This window comes from Pseudogymnoascus destructans (assembly GCF_001641265.1).
Source record: "Pseudogymnoascus destructans isolate 20631-21 unplaced genomic scaffold scaffold_7, whole genome shotgun sequence".
In the NCBI taxonomy this organism is placed as follows: domain Eukaryota; kingdom Fungi; phylum Ascomycota; class Leotiomycetes; order Thelebolales; family Thelebolaceae; genus Pseudogymnoascus; species Pseudogymnoascus destructans.
The window spans coordinates 1,530,824-1,547,552 of NW_020167526.1; the positions used below are offsets into that span (position 1 = coordinate 1,530,824).

The following is a 16,729-nucleotide window of genomic DNA, read 5'->3' on the forward strand; positions in this document are numbered from 1 at the left end:
ACGGCAATGCGTTATGTGTCGCCCCCAATAGTTTCATTCGTGGTTGTACACCAGAATAAATAACGCCCTGTATTCGGCCTTGGGTACCTGACACTAGCCTAAGTTGCATCCTCATCGTATCAGCTCACTCAGTGGCTGATCTACCTCATAGTACTTCTTTTGATTGGTTAACGCAGGGTCTTCTTGTTGGCCATGTCTCCAGCTGAACGGGTGAGGAGACATGGATACTTCTAAACCCCTTTTCTGGTCCAAAACAACTGAATTTGTGCTTCTACGAGACCTTCTCTGCCATTGCAAAATGACACTCATATGCCAGGTTGGGAGCTACGACGTTGTGCACATCGCTTTGTTTATATTCTTAGAGATGCTGGAAGATATGCAGCATTGTTGAGATTGTTTCGGGTCGTCCCTGTACCGGACTCTAATTCACAGTTCCCTACCTTCTTCGACGTTACATTTCCATCCTACTTGTGGAGTCCACTAACATGCATTCCACCTTGAGTCACCTTGCATTTTTTGTTAGGTATCCCATTTGCTGTCTGCTGATAGATAGACGGTTGCGACATACGAACTGCCGTCAGCCTTGAAATGCAGAGTTGGTTGGGAAACAACTGTTGAGCCCCGTCATGTGTTACATCCCAGGCAGAAGAGCTACCTGGAGCCTCTCAGCCTTCTTTGGCATTTACCTTCGCTGTGCAATTACAGAAACAGTTATTCGGCCCTCCTTCCAGTTCAGTGTCTATTCTCGGACTTTGATGTTATTTACGACTAGTCTGTTAATCGCCGACGCGCTGTATGAAGTGGAGGCGCGACAGCTAAAGTGGTGTCTCGACTCGACACACGATACGCACATACTCACCGTTCCGCGACCCCGAAACCGCAAGGCACTTGTGGGAGGGATCTTATGGCCAGTGCACACCGTGTCGCACACTTATTGGATCGTAATACACAAGGCGGCCAATAATAGTCGCACAATAGAGGTAGCGTAAGGTCAGTAGGCTGCGGCCGGCGCCTCATTGTTTCGGTGACAGGATGTTGGCTTATTACCAGGCCAATGAACTGGAATAGCCGCAGGACCAGAGCTGCTCACCATCCGTAAGTTTCATGAGCCCCGTCTCTCCTTCATTATCACATGGCTAGCCCTGCTACCTTCATCTCGTCGTTTACAAGGGCTATATCTACTGTAGCTGCTTGGGTGACATCTGCTCATTCCTTTCCTTCAAACTTATAATTATTGTTATGGTCTTTTTCTATCCCTTCACATCAGTCACATTGGAACTCAAATCATGGCCACCTTCTCAGGGCGAGACGTGGAGGACGTGCGAACGATGATAAACCGATGCCATGGGGACTCGTCGGAATCGGTCAAACCTAAAGCTTCGACGACAACGACGACTAAAAAGTCCAAAAAGCAAGCACCGCAGGAAATTATTGATGAGTTTTGGACCAAATTCAATACGAAAATGCCAGGAAAAGGTACGTAAGAAACATTGAAAGCCGCGTGCATGTGCTGTTGATGCAGAACTAACTTCAATATTCTTAGCAACCACGATCCTACCGACAGACTCGTACGCGAAGAAGGTCGGTGACTCTGCTCCAAAGAGGACCATAACGAGCCTATCATCCTCGGCATCTTACGAAGAGGCTGCTCGAACATGCAAGCTCAAGGTTGCCAAAATTGTGAAGGAGTGTCGGCGGGCAAATCAAAAATACAGAGATCCACATTTCGATATCGAGTTTGACCTGAAATGGGGCAAGCGTGACTGCCTTGAAACATTGAAGACACCGAATCGAGAGAAATCTATATTCAGGCCAAAAAGTGTGAAGAGAGTAGGGGATATTTTTGAGAATCCCCAATTCTTCATCAATGGTCCTGAAGCCAAAGATATCAGACAGGGCCAAGATGGCGACTGCTGGTTATTGGCTGGTCTATGTACATTGACGAATAAGAAGGGGTTGATAGAAAGAGTTTGTGTAGCCCGAGATGAAGCCGTTGGAGTGTATGGATTTGTATTTTACAGAGACTCCGAGTGGAGATCTGAGATAATCGACGATAAGCTGTACTTGACTAAACCAGATTATGACGAAAGCATTCTTGAGAGACTGCTGTGGGAGGATCGCGAGAGAGTGAGCTCGGAGGATGAATATAAAAAGGTGTATCAGACCAACTCAGGAGCGCTATACTTCGCACAGTGTGAAGACCCAAACGAAACCTGGCTGCCGCTTTTGGAGAAAGCCTACGCGAAAGCACATGGCGATTTTGCAACTATTGACGGGGGATATACTGGTGAAGGTATTGAAGATCTAACAGGCGGCGTTACAATGGAGCTATTTTCAACAGATATCCTGGACAAGAATTCATTTTGGACGAATGAGCTTCTTAGGGTGAACGAAGAGTTCCTATTCGGCTGCTCCTCATGCCTCTTTGCTGGCTGGGGGGAACGTAAAGGTATCATCGAGGGCCACGCTTATTCGATTATGCGAGCTGTCGAAATGGACGGCCAACGCCTCCTACTTCTCAAGAACCCTTGGGGCAAAGGAGAGTGGACAGGGCCTTGGTCTGATGGGAGCAAAGAATGGACACCGGAATGGATGATGAAGTTGAACCACAGGTTTGGTGACGACGGTGCGTTCTGGATTAGCTACGACGACTTTCTTAAGAAATATCAAACTTTTGATCGGACGAGGCTGTTCACAGATGACTGGAAAGTCACGCATCAATGGACGAGTTTGACGATTCCATGGTCAGTGGACTATAACTCCACCAAATTCGCTTTTACGATTAATAAACCGGCTTCGGTCGTGGTCGTCCTAAACCAGCTTGATGGTCGCTATTTCAGAGGCCTCGAGGGTCAGTACACCTTTGAACTCTCGTTTCGTATCCACAAGGCTGGCGAAGAAGATTATATTATACGCTCACACACCAACTACTGCATGAAGCGGTCCGTTGCTGCTGAGCTTGATCTTGACGAGGCTGGTGAGTATTTGGTACTTGTCAAGATCACTGCCAAGCGCGACTTCACCGCACTGCCAGCCCACACTGTTATCCGTGACAATGCCAAGGATCGACGAGACAAGCTCCTTCGCATTGGCCTTGCCTACGATCTAGCACATGCTAAGGGTCATGTGGAAGAGTCTGAAGAAGACAAAAAATCTCGGGAGAAGGCAGAGGCGAGGGCCAAAGCCAAGGAGCGCAAAGAACTCAAGGATAAGCTGACGGAAAAGAAGAAGAAGAAGAAGCGCAGCGAAGCTAAAACGGCGAAGAGAGAGAGGGCTCGCCAGAACAAAGCTAAAGCTAGAGCGGAGGCTAGAGAAAAGAAGGAAGCCGATAAGAAGAAGCTAGAAGGAGAGGTGACGAAGCCTGAAGAAGAAGCAGCGGCAGAGACGGGCGCAGAAAAGCCAGAATCTGAGAAAGCTGATACTGATATGGCAGACACTGAGAAAACAGGCTCTGAGAAGGCAGCGTCTGAGAATTCAGATGGCGAGAAGCCTTCAGAGAAGCCAGAGGCGAAAGCAGTAAAGGATAAGGAAGGGCCAAGGACCGAAGGCGCCGCTCCAACACAAAGCCAAACACCAGCGTCCAGTAGCGCCCATCAAGCCATTACAGAAGCCGCTCTAGATCAGTTAACCACCGTCACAGGGGATAGTTCCCAATCCGCTCGCTCAACTCGCAAGAATGCTGATCGCGGAGTCTCTCTATTTAAACCCGCTGGATCCGCATCTCGTGATAAACTCAACAGACGTGAAGCTCCGATCTACGACTCGGATGACAGTGACACGGATAGTTGTGTGAGCTCGGTGAGCGACTCGACCATAGATGCAGAGATTGAGAAGGCGAAATTGCCAACACCCGTGACGAAGGAAGAGAAAAAAGATAAGAAAGCCGCGGATGATGAGAGCGAAGATGAGTTTGAGAAGGATCCGTGGAATGCGGTTGCGGTTGTTGGATTGAGGGTCTATGCTAAAGCTAAAGAAGTGGAGAAGGAAGATGAAGTAGAAGTAAAAAGTTCGGCAGGCTCCGAAGAAGCCAAGGTGGAAAGTAGCGAGAAAGATAAAGAGGCAGCTGTAAAGTTGGAAGATAAAGCGAAGGGAGACGAGGAGAAGGTTGAAGAGCCAACAGGATCGGCTCAGAACACAGAATCGGCCACAAAGAATGCTGAAGATGCTTCAGGTGAGACGAAAGAAGAGAAAGCAGAAACGGCGGAAATAGTCACGAAAGACAACCCACAGGAGACAGTGGGTAAGACAGACGCCAAAGAGGAAGATCCTCTGGAGCTGGAAGTTAGCATTCGAGTTATCAGACCTCGAACTTGGGAGGATGGCGAGACGAGCTTGGATGTCGATGATAGTGCCATGGATGCAACCAAAAATGCAGTTGAGGAAGGCGACAAGGAAGACGGCAAAAAGAAGGTCATAATTGGGATGAAAGGCAGCTTGGGAGCCGCGAGTAATTAACGAAATTGGAATTCAAAGGGCCTTGAACACGATGATGGATATACGATGGAAACGAGGGAAATGAATGGGCTATTGGACTTTGGGACCCTGGAGGGCCTCTACTCACTATGATACGTTATAGTATTTTATTTCATTTTACTCCACTACCACCATTTTGAACCGAGTTCGGCGAGGGCATATTCACATCGTTGTAAGAGGAACTAGAGATGACAAGCTTTTATGTCTCTGCAGCCACACCGCGGATTCTGAAGACCTACTTTGTAATAACCAGTACCCCATACGCCGGAATACTCTTATAAGTCTCCAACTCACGCAATGTTGCACCTCCTGGTGCGTCCTCCGTCAAGAAACTCTCCAGAACATCCATCACCCCCCACTCCAACGTGCCCTTCAACCCAGCCTCCCTCGACGCCATCTCATACACTTCCTTCCTCAGGTGATAGCATTCAAAGTACAGCTTCCAACAGGCGTCTCACCATGCACCCCGAAGAAAATCCCATCATCAACATCCTTGATATACTTGTACATCAAAAACCCCGATCCCTCCACCTCGGGTCGAGCTGCCGCTTCAGCATTGAGCGAATCAATCCGATTCTCGGAAGGCGGAACAGTAATTGACACAAACCTCCCCCCCTCCCTCAGATTCACCGCAACATTCCGAAACATCTGAACCAACCCCTCGCGATCGGAGGCACAGTTAAGCAACCAAGCTCCAAAAACGATGTCAAACTCCCCGCCCTCGTAGGCCTTGGGAACCGAGCATCAGCTTAGATAAACGCCACCTTTCACCTACGCCCCTCTCTTCCCCCACGCTCCGCGCTTTATCCATCATCACGGCCGAGATGTCGACGCCGACGACGCTACGGGCGCCCCATTTGAGCAGGTCGTAGGTATAGAATCCTGAGCCGCAGGCGAGTTCAAGGACACGGGCGTTGGGGATGAAGGGGGTGAGTGTGGTGCGTACATTGTCATGCTCGATGAGAGCGATGGTTGAGGTGCGAATGTAGTCGTAGGGGGCTTGGATGGGGTCATATTGCAGGGACGTGGGTGACATGAAAGGGTGGGGGAGAGAGTCTGGTCAAGTATGGAGGAATGGATTGAGGGAGTGGTATCTCGAGCGGGCGTGTTGGTGATGTAATTTATGTGAAGTGCTATCTGGGTGGGAGATGTAAGCTGGGGTGCATTCATATGTGCATAATGAATAGATCCCATTGGAGGGTTACCTTAAGCATGATGATCCGCAGCCTCGCTCGCCCTGTTGGGAGGAGCCGGTGCTTGGATATCAAGATCGGGCTGCATAAGAATTCGATATGGGAGGTTTGTGTGATATCTCACGTACAAGACAGATTCAAAGCTCCAAAAAATATATGACATTTGCATTTTGTAAATGACAGGCAAGCGGATTAACGCGCATAGCTATACCTAAGTATTAAATGAGCTTCTTGAGCTACGACTGCTCAATTTCACGGCATTCTAGGGTATTCAACATCCTTTTCTACACCCCCTATTACTCTTCTTTTAAGCACCTCCCTCCTACACCATTCAAGGCCAACGAAAACCGTTTAGACCTTTGGAGCCTCATCAGGCAGACCAGCAGTCTTGTCCTCGGCGTGGTAGGCATTCAGAGTAGCAAGCTTCTCCGGGTCAACGTTACCACTCTCAGTGTGGTGGATATCCTTGTTAACATGAGTCTTCCATGCGGGGGTACCGATAAGACGCAGGGCGCCAGGGGTAGAGTCATCGAAGATGTTATCGACCTCCTCCAGAGTCTTGGAGGCAGTCCCGGGAAACATGAAGAAGACGTGGATGAACATGGCGGTGCAAAAGAAAACCGACAGGATGTACACCTTCCACGTGATGTTCGCGAATTCCGGGGGCACGAAGTAAGCAAGCGCAAAGTTGAAAGCCCAGTTAGAGCTAATAATGGCAATGTTCAATTTACTCACCAGAGAAACAGTTGATAATACGGCCAACCGCCAACATAGCAATGTTTTGCGAGGCACAGACAATAATAGAACCCAATACACCTGCAGATTATTAGCCTCCTGTGCTTGCAATTATGCCGAGATGGCAGGATTTGTAGTGGGCTCATACCAGATGAGTGCACCAACTGGAATCGAGCGTTTGCGACCAAGCTTATCAGACGGGTAACCAGAAATCAGAGCACCGAGCCAAGAGCCACCAGGCATAGCAGCAGTGATACCACCTTGCACGTCAGGCTTACGTAGCACTTGTTGACATCGTCTCCTTGGATTTGACTAGATACAGAGTTAGGGTTCCTGGCTCAACAAGCAGATCAGAGTTTCTGTTGATTACTTTGAAATAGCACAGATATGGCTCAGTAGAGATAATGGCAGACATGGGAGCAATGTCAAAACCAAACAGACCGCCGCCAATAACGGCGACGGCCGTAATCACGTATATGTTTCCCACGGTATACATTTTGCAGAATCCAAAGGACGAACGCAGTTCAGCGTATTTGTGTTCTCTCCCAGCGGAATCGAACCCCTCAAGAGTCTCGGAAGCGTAGGGGAACAAAAGAATCAGAGGCACGCGAGGATGAGGGGAAGCTGGCGTTATATGAGAAAAATGCAGAGCTGGAGATGTGGAGACGTGGGGATCGCGTCAGGTGTAAACTCGAGTAGGACCGATTTTTTGAACAAGTCGGCCACTACGCGCCTGGTATGGAAGTTCACCTGATGATCTGCTCGGACGCTATTCCCCCGTACTCCAACACAATAGGGGGAATGGCGAGAGGGTAGGATTGATAGACCCCGCTTGACGGGGATTAGTGCCACCATCCACGTTTTTGGCGACTCGTCATGGCCGGCGTTACCACGGAGCCCGTCAAAGGGTCATGGTTGCATTCTCCCCACCGCGGAGGTTTGAAGATGGCAGCGACTCCACAGTTTGGAACCCACTTAAATATGTGAGGGCCTTCAGCTATGGGAATCGATCAGCATATCTCCGCACCACTGGGATCAAGGGAGCTGGATGGTGTATCCCTTGATCCGTACGACGAGAAGAGTAAATAAAGACTCGCACTCTTCTCTCGTATATGTTAGGAATTAGTCGCGCATCACTTCTTTTTCCTGGAAGCTAAACCCCTCCGCGTCTGCTGTCCGCTAAGCCGGCAGCAGTTTGGTAAGGTTGCGCACCCCTCCATGGTGAAAGAGTTAGCTTCCCCGCACGTAACAAAACTAACTTGTCTGTATAGTAGGGCATCGAGTATGTGGTTTTTTTGTATTCCACGTGCCTCCACAGCGCAGATATAGTCCTCGGCCATAACAGTAGCATCGGGCAGCATCACAGAATCCTCAAAATTCGATGAATATATCCCTCTCTCTGTTATGTTGCACCCATTGTGTCGCGCTTGGTTCACACGCTGTTGAACGGAAGGCGGCACCGCGGGATGTATATGGTGGCGTTTATTTCTGGCAATGGATTGTGTTCGTGGCGTTATCTTCCGTCATCGATCGTGCACTTACTTAGATTCGTAAATTATCTGGAACGACCATGGTTGCAGAATTAGTGGGACGAAGAATGGATCTGGGGGATGGGGAAAGGGTGATCTTTCATTGGATTTGATTTGGTCATTGCCACTGTATTTTTTATTCATCTATATCCGTATCAGGATTGCGGCCTGCAGAAAGAATGAGAAGCTTCATTTTTCATATTGATATTTGTACAAATCCAAAGACGCCATCCCTGCTGCCGCTCATATCCTGAACTTTCCGTATAACCTCCACAAACCGGAGCTAGACTTCGCCAAACATCCCAAGCCGAATAAACAATACAAAGCCGGAGCCACATCACTCTTTCGCCCAACACCTCAATCCGAATAAACTCTCTGTCCTCACGCCGATATCACCACCAATACACGCACCGGTCATGTCCCCCATCGCCTAATCGTCCACATATACCTTTCCTATCCCCCCCTCCGAAACACCGAATCCTCCGCATATACCCTTCCGTCCCCGCCCCTTCGCCGAATCCTCCGCATATACCCTTTTACCCACCCGCCTCCCCCAAACACCGAATACTCCGCATATACCCTTCCCCAATACCGCTCCCCCATCTAGAAACACCCCAACACCGATGAGTGCCCACAGACAGTGAGCTTCTCAAACAACAAAGTAAGATCCTCCATCGTCACCCCCCCTCGCTCAGCACCCTCCCCAGAGACCTCCCCTTCTGCCACCTCCCCGCGTTCAACCGCTTCCTCCGCAGCCACCTTCCCATAGAATCATATGTAAATGGTGGGTGCACCAGATGTGAGAATCTAGCCACCCAGGGGAGGGGAAGATTTTACTAAGACAACACACTGTCTTAGGAAACAGAGCCAAAGGGTTGTAGCTTAGACTATTCCACAACGCAGCAATCAGGTGTATGATGTAGTGAAGAATAGTATTCAAGTCTTTGGCAAATACTCGCCGAATACCCCAATTTTAGCCCGAATACTGCTCATCGCCGAATACTATTCGAAAACCACAAATACTAATACTATTTTGGGGAACACTGCTATACATAAATACTTGCTTTGATTTAAAGTGGTGGGTTTAGCGAGGCAAGACATCTTGCTTCCCACAAGACAACTTGCGTATTCCGACTGGGAGCGAAGCGACCAGGCGGATCCGACGATTAAGCTTCCACGGTGTGACTCTGTTCATCATTCATTAATTCTGATAAACTAGACTTGTATCTCCCGTCCGAGACACTTCATTGGTCGGTACCGTCGGTCGGCATCATCGCGGCCGATTGTGGTGAGAGAAATCAAGCCGTGTGGACATACAGACGTCATCAGTATCGTCATCTTGCGCATGCTCTACGCCTCTTAGAGGCTCTCGACTTTAAATACTTGTCCATCCCCATATGACCCCCCCTCTCTCGTAAAAGGCATCTACCGATATCGAAATACTCTACACTGCATCCCAACACCTCAGACTCAACTCCTCCACGCAACTACTGCAGTCAGAATGCCTCTCGTCGCCCCGCAAATCTCAGGGGATGTGGTGCCCCAGACTCAAGACTGGACGAACAGGCTGATGGGAAAGACGATCGGAGACGAAAACAATGCGACTGTGAGTGCAGGATACCTGTGCTGGAGGAGAATCCATCACTGACTTACCACGTAGACTTTCGCAATGGCCGACCTGCCCGAGAACACACGGATCATCCCTGAGGGCCAGTCGGCAACCGCGGACTTTCAGGAGAACAGGTGAGCACGGCCAGCTCGCTGCTCTATGACGAAGGCTGACTGGAGAGAAATAGGCTGAATGTCCACCTTGCGAAGGACGGGACGGTGCGCGAGGTTAACCAGGGATAGATGGAATATCCGGGAAACTGAATAAAATAAAACATAAAAGATTATCAAGTCTTGTCCTATGTTCGACTCCTGTATATGTGTAACTTAACTTATCATCCATGAAATTGCCATCCCACATCCACATCCCACTCCATCCGCCGCCCCACCAAAAGCCACGGCTTCTACGTACCAACCACGCTAAACGAGGGGCAACTATCGCGGGGTCAAACCAGCACAACACAACACATCCCTCACCAACCCACGCGACGTCACAACAACCCTAAACCAGCCACCACGATGTTTAAGAAAGAGTATGTCATGAAACAGGCCCGCAGCATCCAGTGAGGCAGATCAGCTAACATCTCGAAAGCATCTCACCAGGCTCCAAGCCGAAGGTCAAGTCGTCTATTTAGCGCGCGCTTAGGACGCAACTATGCACAACCTACCCACTTCTACGCCGTATATCGATGAGGTGGTGCCGAAGAAGGAGCAGTTGGATGCTATGAAGATGTTAGTACCACCTACTACCATCTCCGTCTCGACCTCGACCTCATCACCCGTCGCGACATCGACCCATTCACGCAGAAAACCTGACACTGACAACCCACAGCCTAGAGAGAGTAACCCTCTACCTCATTAACGGCGAACCCGTCTTCTTCCAACACATGAGCGACCCGCTCCTCCCTAACCTCAAGCTCGTGCACCGCTTTCCCCAAGCCTCCCCGCGCATACGTATCGACCGCGGCGCAATCCGCTGCGTGCTGTCCAGCGTAACACTGATGGCTCCGGGGATCACAAGCTGCCAGGAGATGATGGAGAAGAGTGGGGTGCGGCAGGAGAGCATCTAGAGAAGGGTGCGCCGGCAGGAGAGCATCTAGAGAAGGGTGTGCCGGTGGTGGCAGCGGAGGGGAAGGAGGAGGCGTGTGCCGTGAAATTATTGACAGTGGGGACGAAGGAGGTGGAGGAGGTAGGGAAGGGCCCGGTGGTGGAAGAGGCGCATTTCCTAGGGGATGGGTTGTGGAGGTTGAATACTAAGTAAGTTGTTTGTGTTGGTTGGGGAGGGGGAGGATTGAAGGGGATAGAAGAATCGGGTAGAGGTGGTGCTTGTAAATGAGCAGGATCTATGATTGGGAAATGAGATGTGCCATTACTATTTGCGCTGTCATTAGCAGATGCACCGTCTTGAGGTTAGACCATTAAATGCTTGATGTACTTGTTGTGTTATCCATGGTTTATAGACGAAGACGCTGAAAAACAGGGGATAGTAAATAAATCCTGTCGCATGCCTAACAATTAGGAGTCTCCATAATTAATAATACGGCGCTTAATTGCTATTGTAGCCTTTTAATGAGCTGGAGAGCTAGTTCTATTTAGTTAAATGCAAGCATTAGTTCTGCCCGTCTTTGGTATTCGCCGCTACGCCCTGTAACTCCATGAATGCCCAAACGCCACCACCTCCCAATCTATGCACCCATCTCCTGATCCTCCGTAGAACCAAAGACATCATCAAACGTGCCACCCTCCACATCCTCGCAAAACACCTCCTCATCCTCATCCTCTCCCCCATCCTCCATCTTCACATCTTCGGCCTCATTCGCCTCCTCGTCCTCGCCGTCATCCTTCTCCCATGCTTCCTTAACACCCTACGGCACGCCCGTCAATACAAACATTCGGCCGCCTAACACCCCACTCCTCTGTCCTACAGCTAGCAACCGAATCTTATTCCTTGCCTCCGCGACTTCCATTAAGAATTCCATACTCGTTGTCACGGCCCGTACGCCTCCACACCTAGAACCCGCTAGCGTACGCCCCCTATACCTTAGGGGGGCCGGCCCTTTTTTCGTGACCATTGTGTTGGAGGCTTTTGCGTGTGACCGGGGATCGTAAGAGAAAACAGCTGCGAATCCCACACGCTTTATGGCAGGCAGAATAGGGGCACAGATTATCACTCCTCTTCAAGCGCTTCCTCACGGAGAAACTCCAAAATCGCGTGAGCCGCAGATAGATAATCATCAGGGCCACCCTTGACCTCATCCATGGTATTTTTGCCTAATATCGGCTTTCCAAATTCAACCATGATCTCCGTATCAAACTCAGGATGGCCCTGTAGCGTGAACACGCGCCCTCTCTTGTAAACACCCTGTGTCTCGTAGAGATCACTGCTGCCAACATTGACAAACCCAGCAGGAATAGAGTCGGGTCAACTTGGTCTTAGTGAATTAACCGAAGTCTCATTTCCGAGTGCGAGGTGGGATTCGATATGACTGGCCCAAAACGTGCCATAAATGCGGCTGAGAGCTTGATTGGATGGACACCAAGCTCCTAGCCTTTCTTGTTTCTAGAGACAACGGCCTGCTCTATCGGGAGGGGAAAATCCTCCTCGGATGCCTGCGGATGTTAGAAGCCGAAGGTAATAGAGCGAAAGCGAGGGTTTCGTTCGAAAACGAGGGTTTCCGAGGAGATTCCTACTTTGAATAAGGCCTAGGAAATAATCTAATGGCCGAAACAACTGCCGATCAGCCGAATCTTCGGCTTATTGTTATACAATTCTGGATTATTTGCTAGAAAGTTCTTTAAAGGATTTGAAAGCGGTGTATATATACTAGCTAAGAATCTGTAGAGCTTTGTGATCCATGGCCTGCTTTCAAAAGCCGAGCAACCTATTAAACCTTTGTTAACCTCTAAGGATTACAACGGCATGGTACGGGCTAGCAGAGAGTGAATTTTACGGAGTGAATTTGTCTACAGCTACTTTCCCAGCCTATTTTCTTGCTATTCTGTGTGGTTTCCATGGAGAATCTGCTTCGGTGACCAAGCTCCTGTTTCTTTATCCAGGAAGAAACAGAGACTCACTACATTTCAACATGGCAGGTGCAACCCACGGTGAAGACGTGGTTACTGAGGAAGGAACGATCTGCTTTCAATATTTAACCTGGCAGGTGCTACTGATGGAGGAGGCATGACTGTTGAGGGAGGAATGAAGAGCTTACAATATTTCAACATGGTAGGTGCTGCTGATGTCGAAGGCATGGAAATTGAGGGAGGAGCGACCGTTTTACAATATTTTAACAAGGCAGGTGCAACCTACGGGAAAGGCGCGGCTACTAAGGAAGAGACGATCATTCACAATATTTACAACGTGGCAAGAGCTAGGTAAGTGTTCTGGATTGTTTATAAATGGGTATTTTATCTACAACTTTGCCTTTGACATCTTCGGTGCACTCGATACCTTCGGGTGGTCTCCTGCCAGGTCAAGTCCAGTCAACTTCTCCAGCTCAGCAACAGCATCATACGCCTGCCCCAGCTGCACCTTGATGGTCCCAAACCCGACCTTCTTCGCCGCCTTGAGGTTCTCTCCAATGTCATCCAAAAACACAATGTCTTCTGCCTTGATCTTGCCCTGCGTTGAGGCGTTCTTCTGGGCATACTCGTTGACGACACTAAGTGCCATATTATAGATAGCTGGGTCCGGCTTGCGCAGTCCGACGTGTGCAGAGGAGATAAATATATCAAAGATGTCACGGACCTCATTCGCGTCGTTAAACTCGTGCCCCTCAGGGAAGATCATGGTGTTGCTCAGGGCAGCAATGATGTATTTGCCGCTGGCCTTGAGCTTCTGCAATGCTGGCCACATCCATGGGTCCGGTGCCCTGGAGATGCGCATCATCTCCCAGAACATCCACTCTCCATCGACCTGAGGCAATGGCGGGATGGCGGTGACTGTGACGCCTTGCTTCTGCATGGCCTGCGTGTAGAAGGACTTCCAGCGGAGGGGGTCACGTAAGTCATGGTTGAAGCCTGCGAAGAAGTCCTCATCGCATTTGATTTCTCCACGTTCCAGCTTGTGCCATGCTCCGTTAGGAGCGGTCTTTGAGAGCGAGTGGTTTACCCATCCTGGGGGGATGCCGTTCCTTAATTCATAGTTTAAGATTTCCTGGAACGGAGAAACGACCTGGGAAGGTTAGTTTTCTTCGGTGATAAAACATGCTCAGGATCCGCCTTAGAGCTGAGGAGAAATGACGATCACTGGGCTATATCTCTCTTCCAGTATATACGCCAGTTGGGCATTCAGGGATCCTATGCCTGAGAGACTGGGACTTGGAATGCGGGACTTACACAGACGCCTCCGATGTCGAACAAGATAACTTTTGGCTGTTTCTTCGGAGCCATGAGTGCTTCCACAGTGCCTAGAGCAAGCTCTACTAAATGATGTGCTTCTTCTGACATAGTTAAGATGTCTTTTTGGAAGTGGGCATCGCGACGATTCTCCAAAACCTTAGCCAGCAAGGTCGCCAATGGAGGAACAATCCGATGCCGAGGTTCGGCATGATGGCCGAACCTTTTCCCCGGTTTTACTGTACCCGGTACCATTGGGCGCATAGAACATTTTGGTAGTTGGATTTTTGTTGCAGCCCCAGATATAAGGCCGTTATCGTCGCCGACCAAAAATAAAAACTCGAGACGCATTGAATACCCACCCTAAATAAGCGAAAAGTTCGCGCACAACTTAGAGACCTCACCCCACGATCAGAGTGTCTCCTTCTCTTGACAACGCCTTTTCGACACAACATTCCAGTAATTGTGCGGCCAATCTATCAAGATGGTAAGTTCATCAACACCGTTCAGCATAGCATGCTTGAACGAGAATTCCGTGGATCTTGAGGATCTGCGTTGAATGGGTCCATGCAAGATGCTTCGGATGAGATCTGAAGCGCAAATTGCTGACTCTGGTTTTCTTCACAGCCTTTCACCAAGCTGGTTAAGAACTCCGCGTACTACAGGTAAGAATCATCTCCTCCCTCAAATTTTGAAACAATCGCATTGCTGACCTCCAAAATAGTCGCTTCCAGACTAAGTACAAGCGCCGTCGTTCCGGAAAGACCGATTACTACGCTCGCAAGCGCCTCATCACCCAGGCCAAGAACAAGTACAATGCGCCCAAATACCGCCTTGTGGTTCGCTTCACCAACCGCGACATCGTGATGCAGATCGTCACCTCCGAGATCTCCGGAGACAAGGTCTTCTGCGCCGCCTACTCGCACGAGCTGAGGGCCTACGGTCTTGAGCACGGTCTCACCAACTGGGCTGCCGCTTACTGCACTGGTCTCCTGATCGCCCGCCGTGTCCTTAAGAAGCTCGGCATGGACGCCGACTTCCAGGGTGTTGAGGAGGCTGACGGAGAGTTCACCCTCACCGAGGCCGCTGGGGATGAGGACGCCCGCCGCCCATTCAAGGCCTTCCTCGATGTTGGTCTTGCCCGCACCTCCACCGGTGCCCGCATCTTTGGTGCCATGAAGGGTGCATCCGATGGTGGCATCCTCGTGCCCCACTCCGAGAACCGCTTCCCTGGTTACGACATGGAGTCCAAGGAGCTCGACGCCGAGACCCTCCGCAAGTACATCTTCGCTGGCCACGTCGCTGAGTACATGGAGACCCTCGCCGATGACGATGAGGAGCGCTACAAGTCCCAGTTCCAGGGTTATATCGATGATGAGATAGAGGCCGATGGACTTGAGGAGCTTTACCAGGACATCCACAAGCAGATCCGTGAGGACCCATTCAAGAAGGTTGAGGGTGCCGCCGAGAAGAAGGACAAGGACGAGTACAAGAAGGAGTCCCTCAAGTACAAGGGCCGCAAGCTCACAAAGGAGGAGAAGATCGAGCGCGTCAAGGCCAAGATCGCCGAGCTCAGAGAGTAAATTTCTGTACCGGTGTCTTGAGACTTCTGTGCTCTGTTTTTTTTTCTCTTTAGTGCTTCATAGGTATACCAACAACAATGAGGCGTTCTTGAGCATTTTGCTTTCCAAACGATTATGAACTATGAAATATGAAACTTCCCTTGTCTGTGCCATGTGATCTGTATATTCTGTGAGCCCACATTATAAATCTGGCGCTGCCCAGTTTTACAGATGCCTCGGCGCAGAACAGCCTGTTGCATATATATGGCCCAGTCCATTCCCTTCCCAACCGGACCGTGGTGGGGGTGGTTGTTATCAAATTGCCGAGCTAGACAGTCAAATACACCTCGTGGCGACTGAAAATCACGAGCACGAAATGACTGGAGAGAACATAGCCCGGAGGATACAGGTCAGCCTGCATAGCCCGAAGCCTCCACCGGCCACTGCTGCCGCGGCGTTCTTGTCAGCGCTATATTCTTATCAGTCGCCGTCCTTCCCACCGGCAGTCTTCCCCCTGACCTTTCTCATTCCTTCCTTTTGTGAGACCCGGCGAAAACTCCTTCGCTCTCTCGAAATATTGGCTGCTCCGGATCAGTTGAGGTGTTGGGAAATGCGGAGGTGTGGCTTACTTCCAACCACACCGTGCTCTTCCTTCGCGAGCAATGAATAGAGGGTTGAATTTCAATTCGTCTCTGTTAGAATTCGTTGGATTTTTTGATATTAATGTTTACAGTCGCTACTTTTGCTACTCTCATTCATCACTTTGATGAATACTTTGCCTAGCCTGTCGATATTGGAAATAGATTGAATTGAGTGTTGACGACGTGAAGTGAGAAAAACATAGCTCGTCACGTGCGCCGCCCCCCCAAACGAGACAATCCCACCTTCCCAAACCCCAAGCATCGCAACCTCCCCATCCAAACCAATGTCCATTAGCACTCACTCTCTATCCCTCCATATCTCAATTTTCATCCCCCATATCGAAGAACAAAAACGACAAAAAAAAACAAGACAAAAAAAGAGATGCCCATTCTCGGAATCGAACCGAGGATCTTCTCATATCGGACACATTCGGTTTACGAGTGAGACGCTGTACCACTAAGCCAAACGGGCTACTTGAAGTGATAGCATGTGCGCTAGATGGGCTTATCAGACGCACGTTGGTGGGTTGCTCGATCCCTCCCTTCTCCCATCCTTCATTTCGACTTTCTATCAATCCGCACTTGTCCCCCAAAGGCAGTGAATGGGATGGGCGTTGACACGTGCAACCGCGTACAGCTACGAGTCGATG

At 49.8% G+C, this 16,729-nt stretch overlaps 8 protein-coding genes and 1 non-coding gene across 9 annotated transcripts; 5 read left to right on the forward strand and 4 right to left on the reverse strand.

Annotated features, from left to right (window-relative positions):
* Positions 1-1,286: 1,286 nt before the first annotated feature.
* VC83_03174 (uncharacterized protein) lies at positions 1,287-4,455 on the forward strand (the record flags this gene model as incomplete). Its single annotated transcript, XM_024466823.1, has 2 exons — positions 1,287-1,476; positions 1,544-4,455. 2 exons carry the CDS (start codon positions 1,287-1,289, stop codon positions 4,453-4,455), a joined length of 3,102 nt encoding a protein of 1,033 aa, XP_024325513.1.
* A 315-nt stretch (positions 4,456-4,770) lies between these two features.
* On the forward strand, positions 4,771-5,073 carry VC83_03175 (uncharacterized protein; the record flags this gene model as incomplete). The annotated part of the gene is made up of 1 exon (XM_024466824.1): positions 4,771-5,073. One exon carries the CDS (start codon positions 4,771-4,773, stop codon positions 5,071-5,073), a length of 303 nt encoding a protein of 100 aa, XP_024325514.1.
* Positions 5,074-6,017: 944 nt separating this feature from the next.
* VC83_03176 (uncharacterized protein) lies at positions 6,018-7,525 on the reverse strand (the record flags this gene model as incomplete). The annotated part of the gene is made up of 2 exons (XM_024466825.1): positions 6,680-7,525; positions 6,018-6,372 (listed from the first exon to the last, which is right to left on the reverse strand). Exons 1-2 carry the CDS (start codon positions 6,895-6,897, stop codon positions 6,018-6,020), a joined length of 573 nt encoding a protein of 190 aa, XP_024325515.1. The 5' UTR covers positions 6,898-7,525.
* Positions 7,526-9,354: 1,829 nt separating this feature from the next.
* Positions 9,355-9,796, forward strand: VC83_03177 (uncharacterized protein). The gene is made up of 3 exons (XM_024466826.1): positions 9,355-9,536; positions 9,591-9,673; positions 9,727-9,796. Exons 1-3 carry the CDS (start codon positions 9,432-9,434, stop codon positions 9,779-9,781), a joined length of 243 nt encoding a protein of 80 aa, XP_024325516.1. The 5' UTR covers positions 9,355-9,431; the 3' UTR covers positions 9,782-9,796.
* A 199-nt stretch (positions 9,797-9,995) lies between these two features.
* On the forward strand, positions 9,996-10,653 carry TMA20_1 (translation machinery-associated protein 20). The gene is made up of 3 exons (XM_024466827.1): positions 9,996-10,071; positions 10,131-10,270; positions 10,371-10,653. The coding sequence occupies exons 2-3, from the start codon at positions 10,194-10,196 to the stop codon at positions 10,606-10,608; spliced, it is 315 nt and encodes a 104-aa protein (XP_024325511.1). The 5' UTR covers positions 9,996-10,071; positions 10,131-10,193; the 3' UTR covers positions 10,609-10,653.
* A 570-nt stretch (positions 10,654-11,223) lies between these two features.
* Positions 11,224-11,517, reverse strand: VC83_03179 (uncharacterized protein; the record flags this gene model as incomplete). Its single annotated transcript, XM_024466828.1, has 2 exons — positions 11,224-11,403; positions 11,464-11,517. The coding sequence occupies 2 exons, from the start codon at positions 11,515-11,517 to the stop codon at positions 11,224-11,226; spliced, it is 234 nt and encodes a 77-aa protein (XP_024325512.1).
* A 1,393-nt stretch (positions 11,518-12,910) lies between these two features.
* Positions 12,911-14,232, reverse strand: VC83_03180 (uncharacterized protein). Its single transcript, XM_024466829.1, has 2 exons — positions 13,877-14,232; positions 12,911-13,712 (listed from the first exon to the last, which is right to left on the reverse strand). Exons 1-2 carry the CDS (start codon positions 14,225-14,227, stop codon positions 12,951-12,953), a joined length of 1,113 nt encoding a protein of 370 aa, XP_024325419.1. The 5' UTR covers positions 14,228-14,232; the 3' UTR covers positions 12,911-12,950.
* A 64-nt stretch (positions 14,233-14,296) lies between these two features.
* Positions 14,297-15,583, forward strand: RPL5 (ribosomal protein L5). The gene is made up of 2 exons (XM_024466830.1): positions 14,297-14,541; positions 14,601-15,583. Exon 2 carries the CDS (start codon positions 14,743-14,745, stop codon positions 15,457-15,459), a length of 717 nt encoding a protein of 238 aa, XP_024325422.1. The 5' UTR covers positions 14,297-14,541; positions 14,601-14,742; the 3' UTR covers positions 15,460-15,583.
* Positions 15,584-16,461: 878 nt separating this feature from the next.
* On the reverse strand, positions 16,462-16,551 carry VC83_03182 (the record flags this gene model as incomplete). Its single annotated transcript has 1 exon — positions 16,462-16,551. It is a non-coding gene; the product is annotated as a tRNA-Thr (tRNA).
* Between the last annotated feature and the right edge of the window lie 178 nt (positions 16,552-16,729).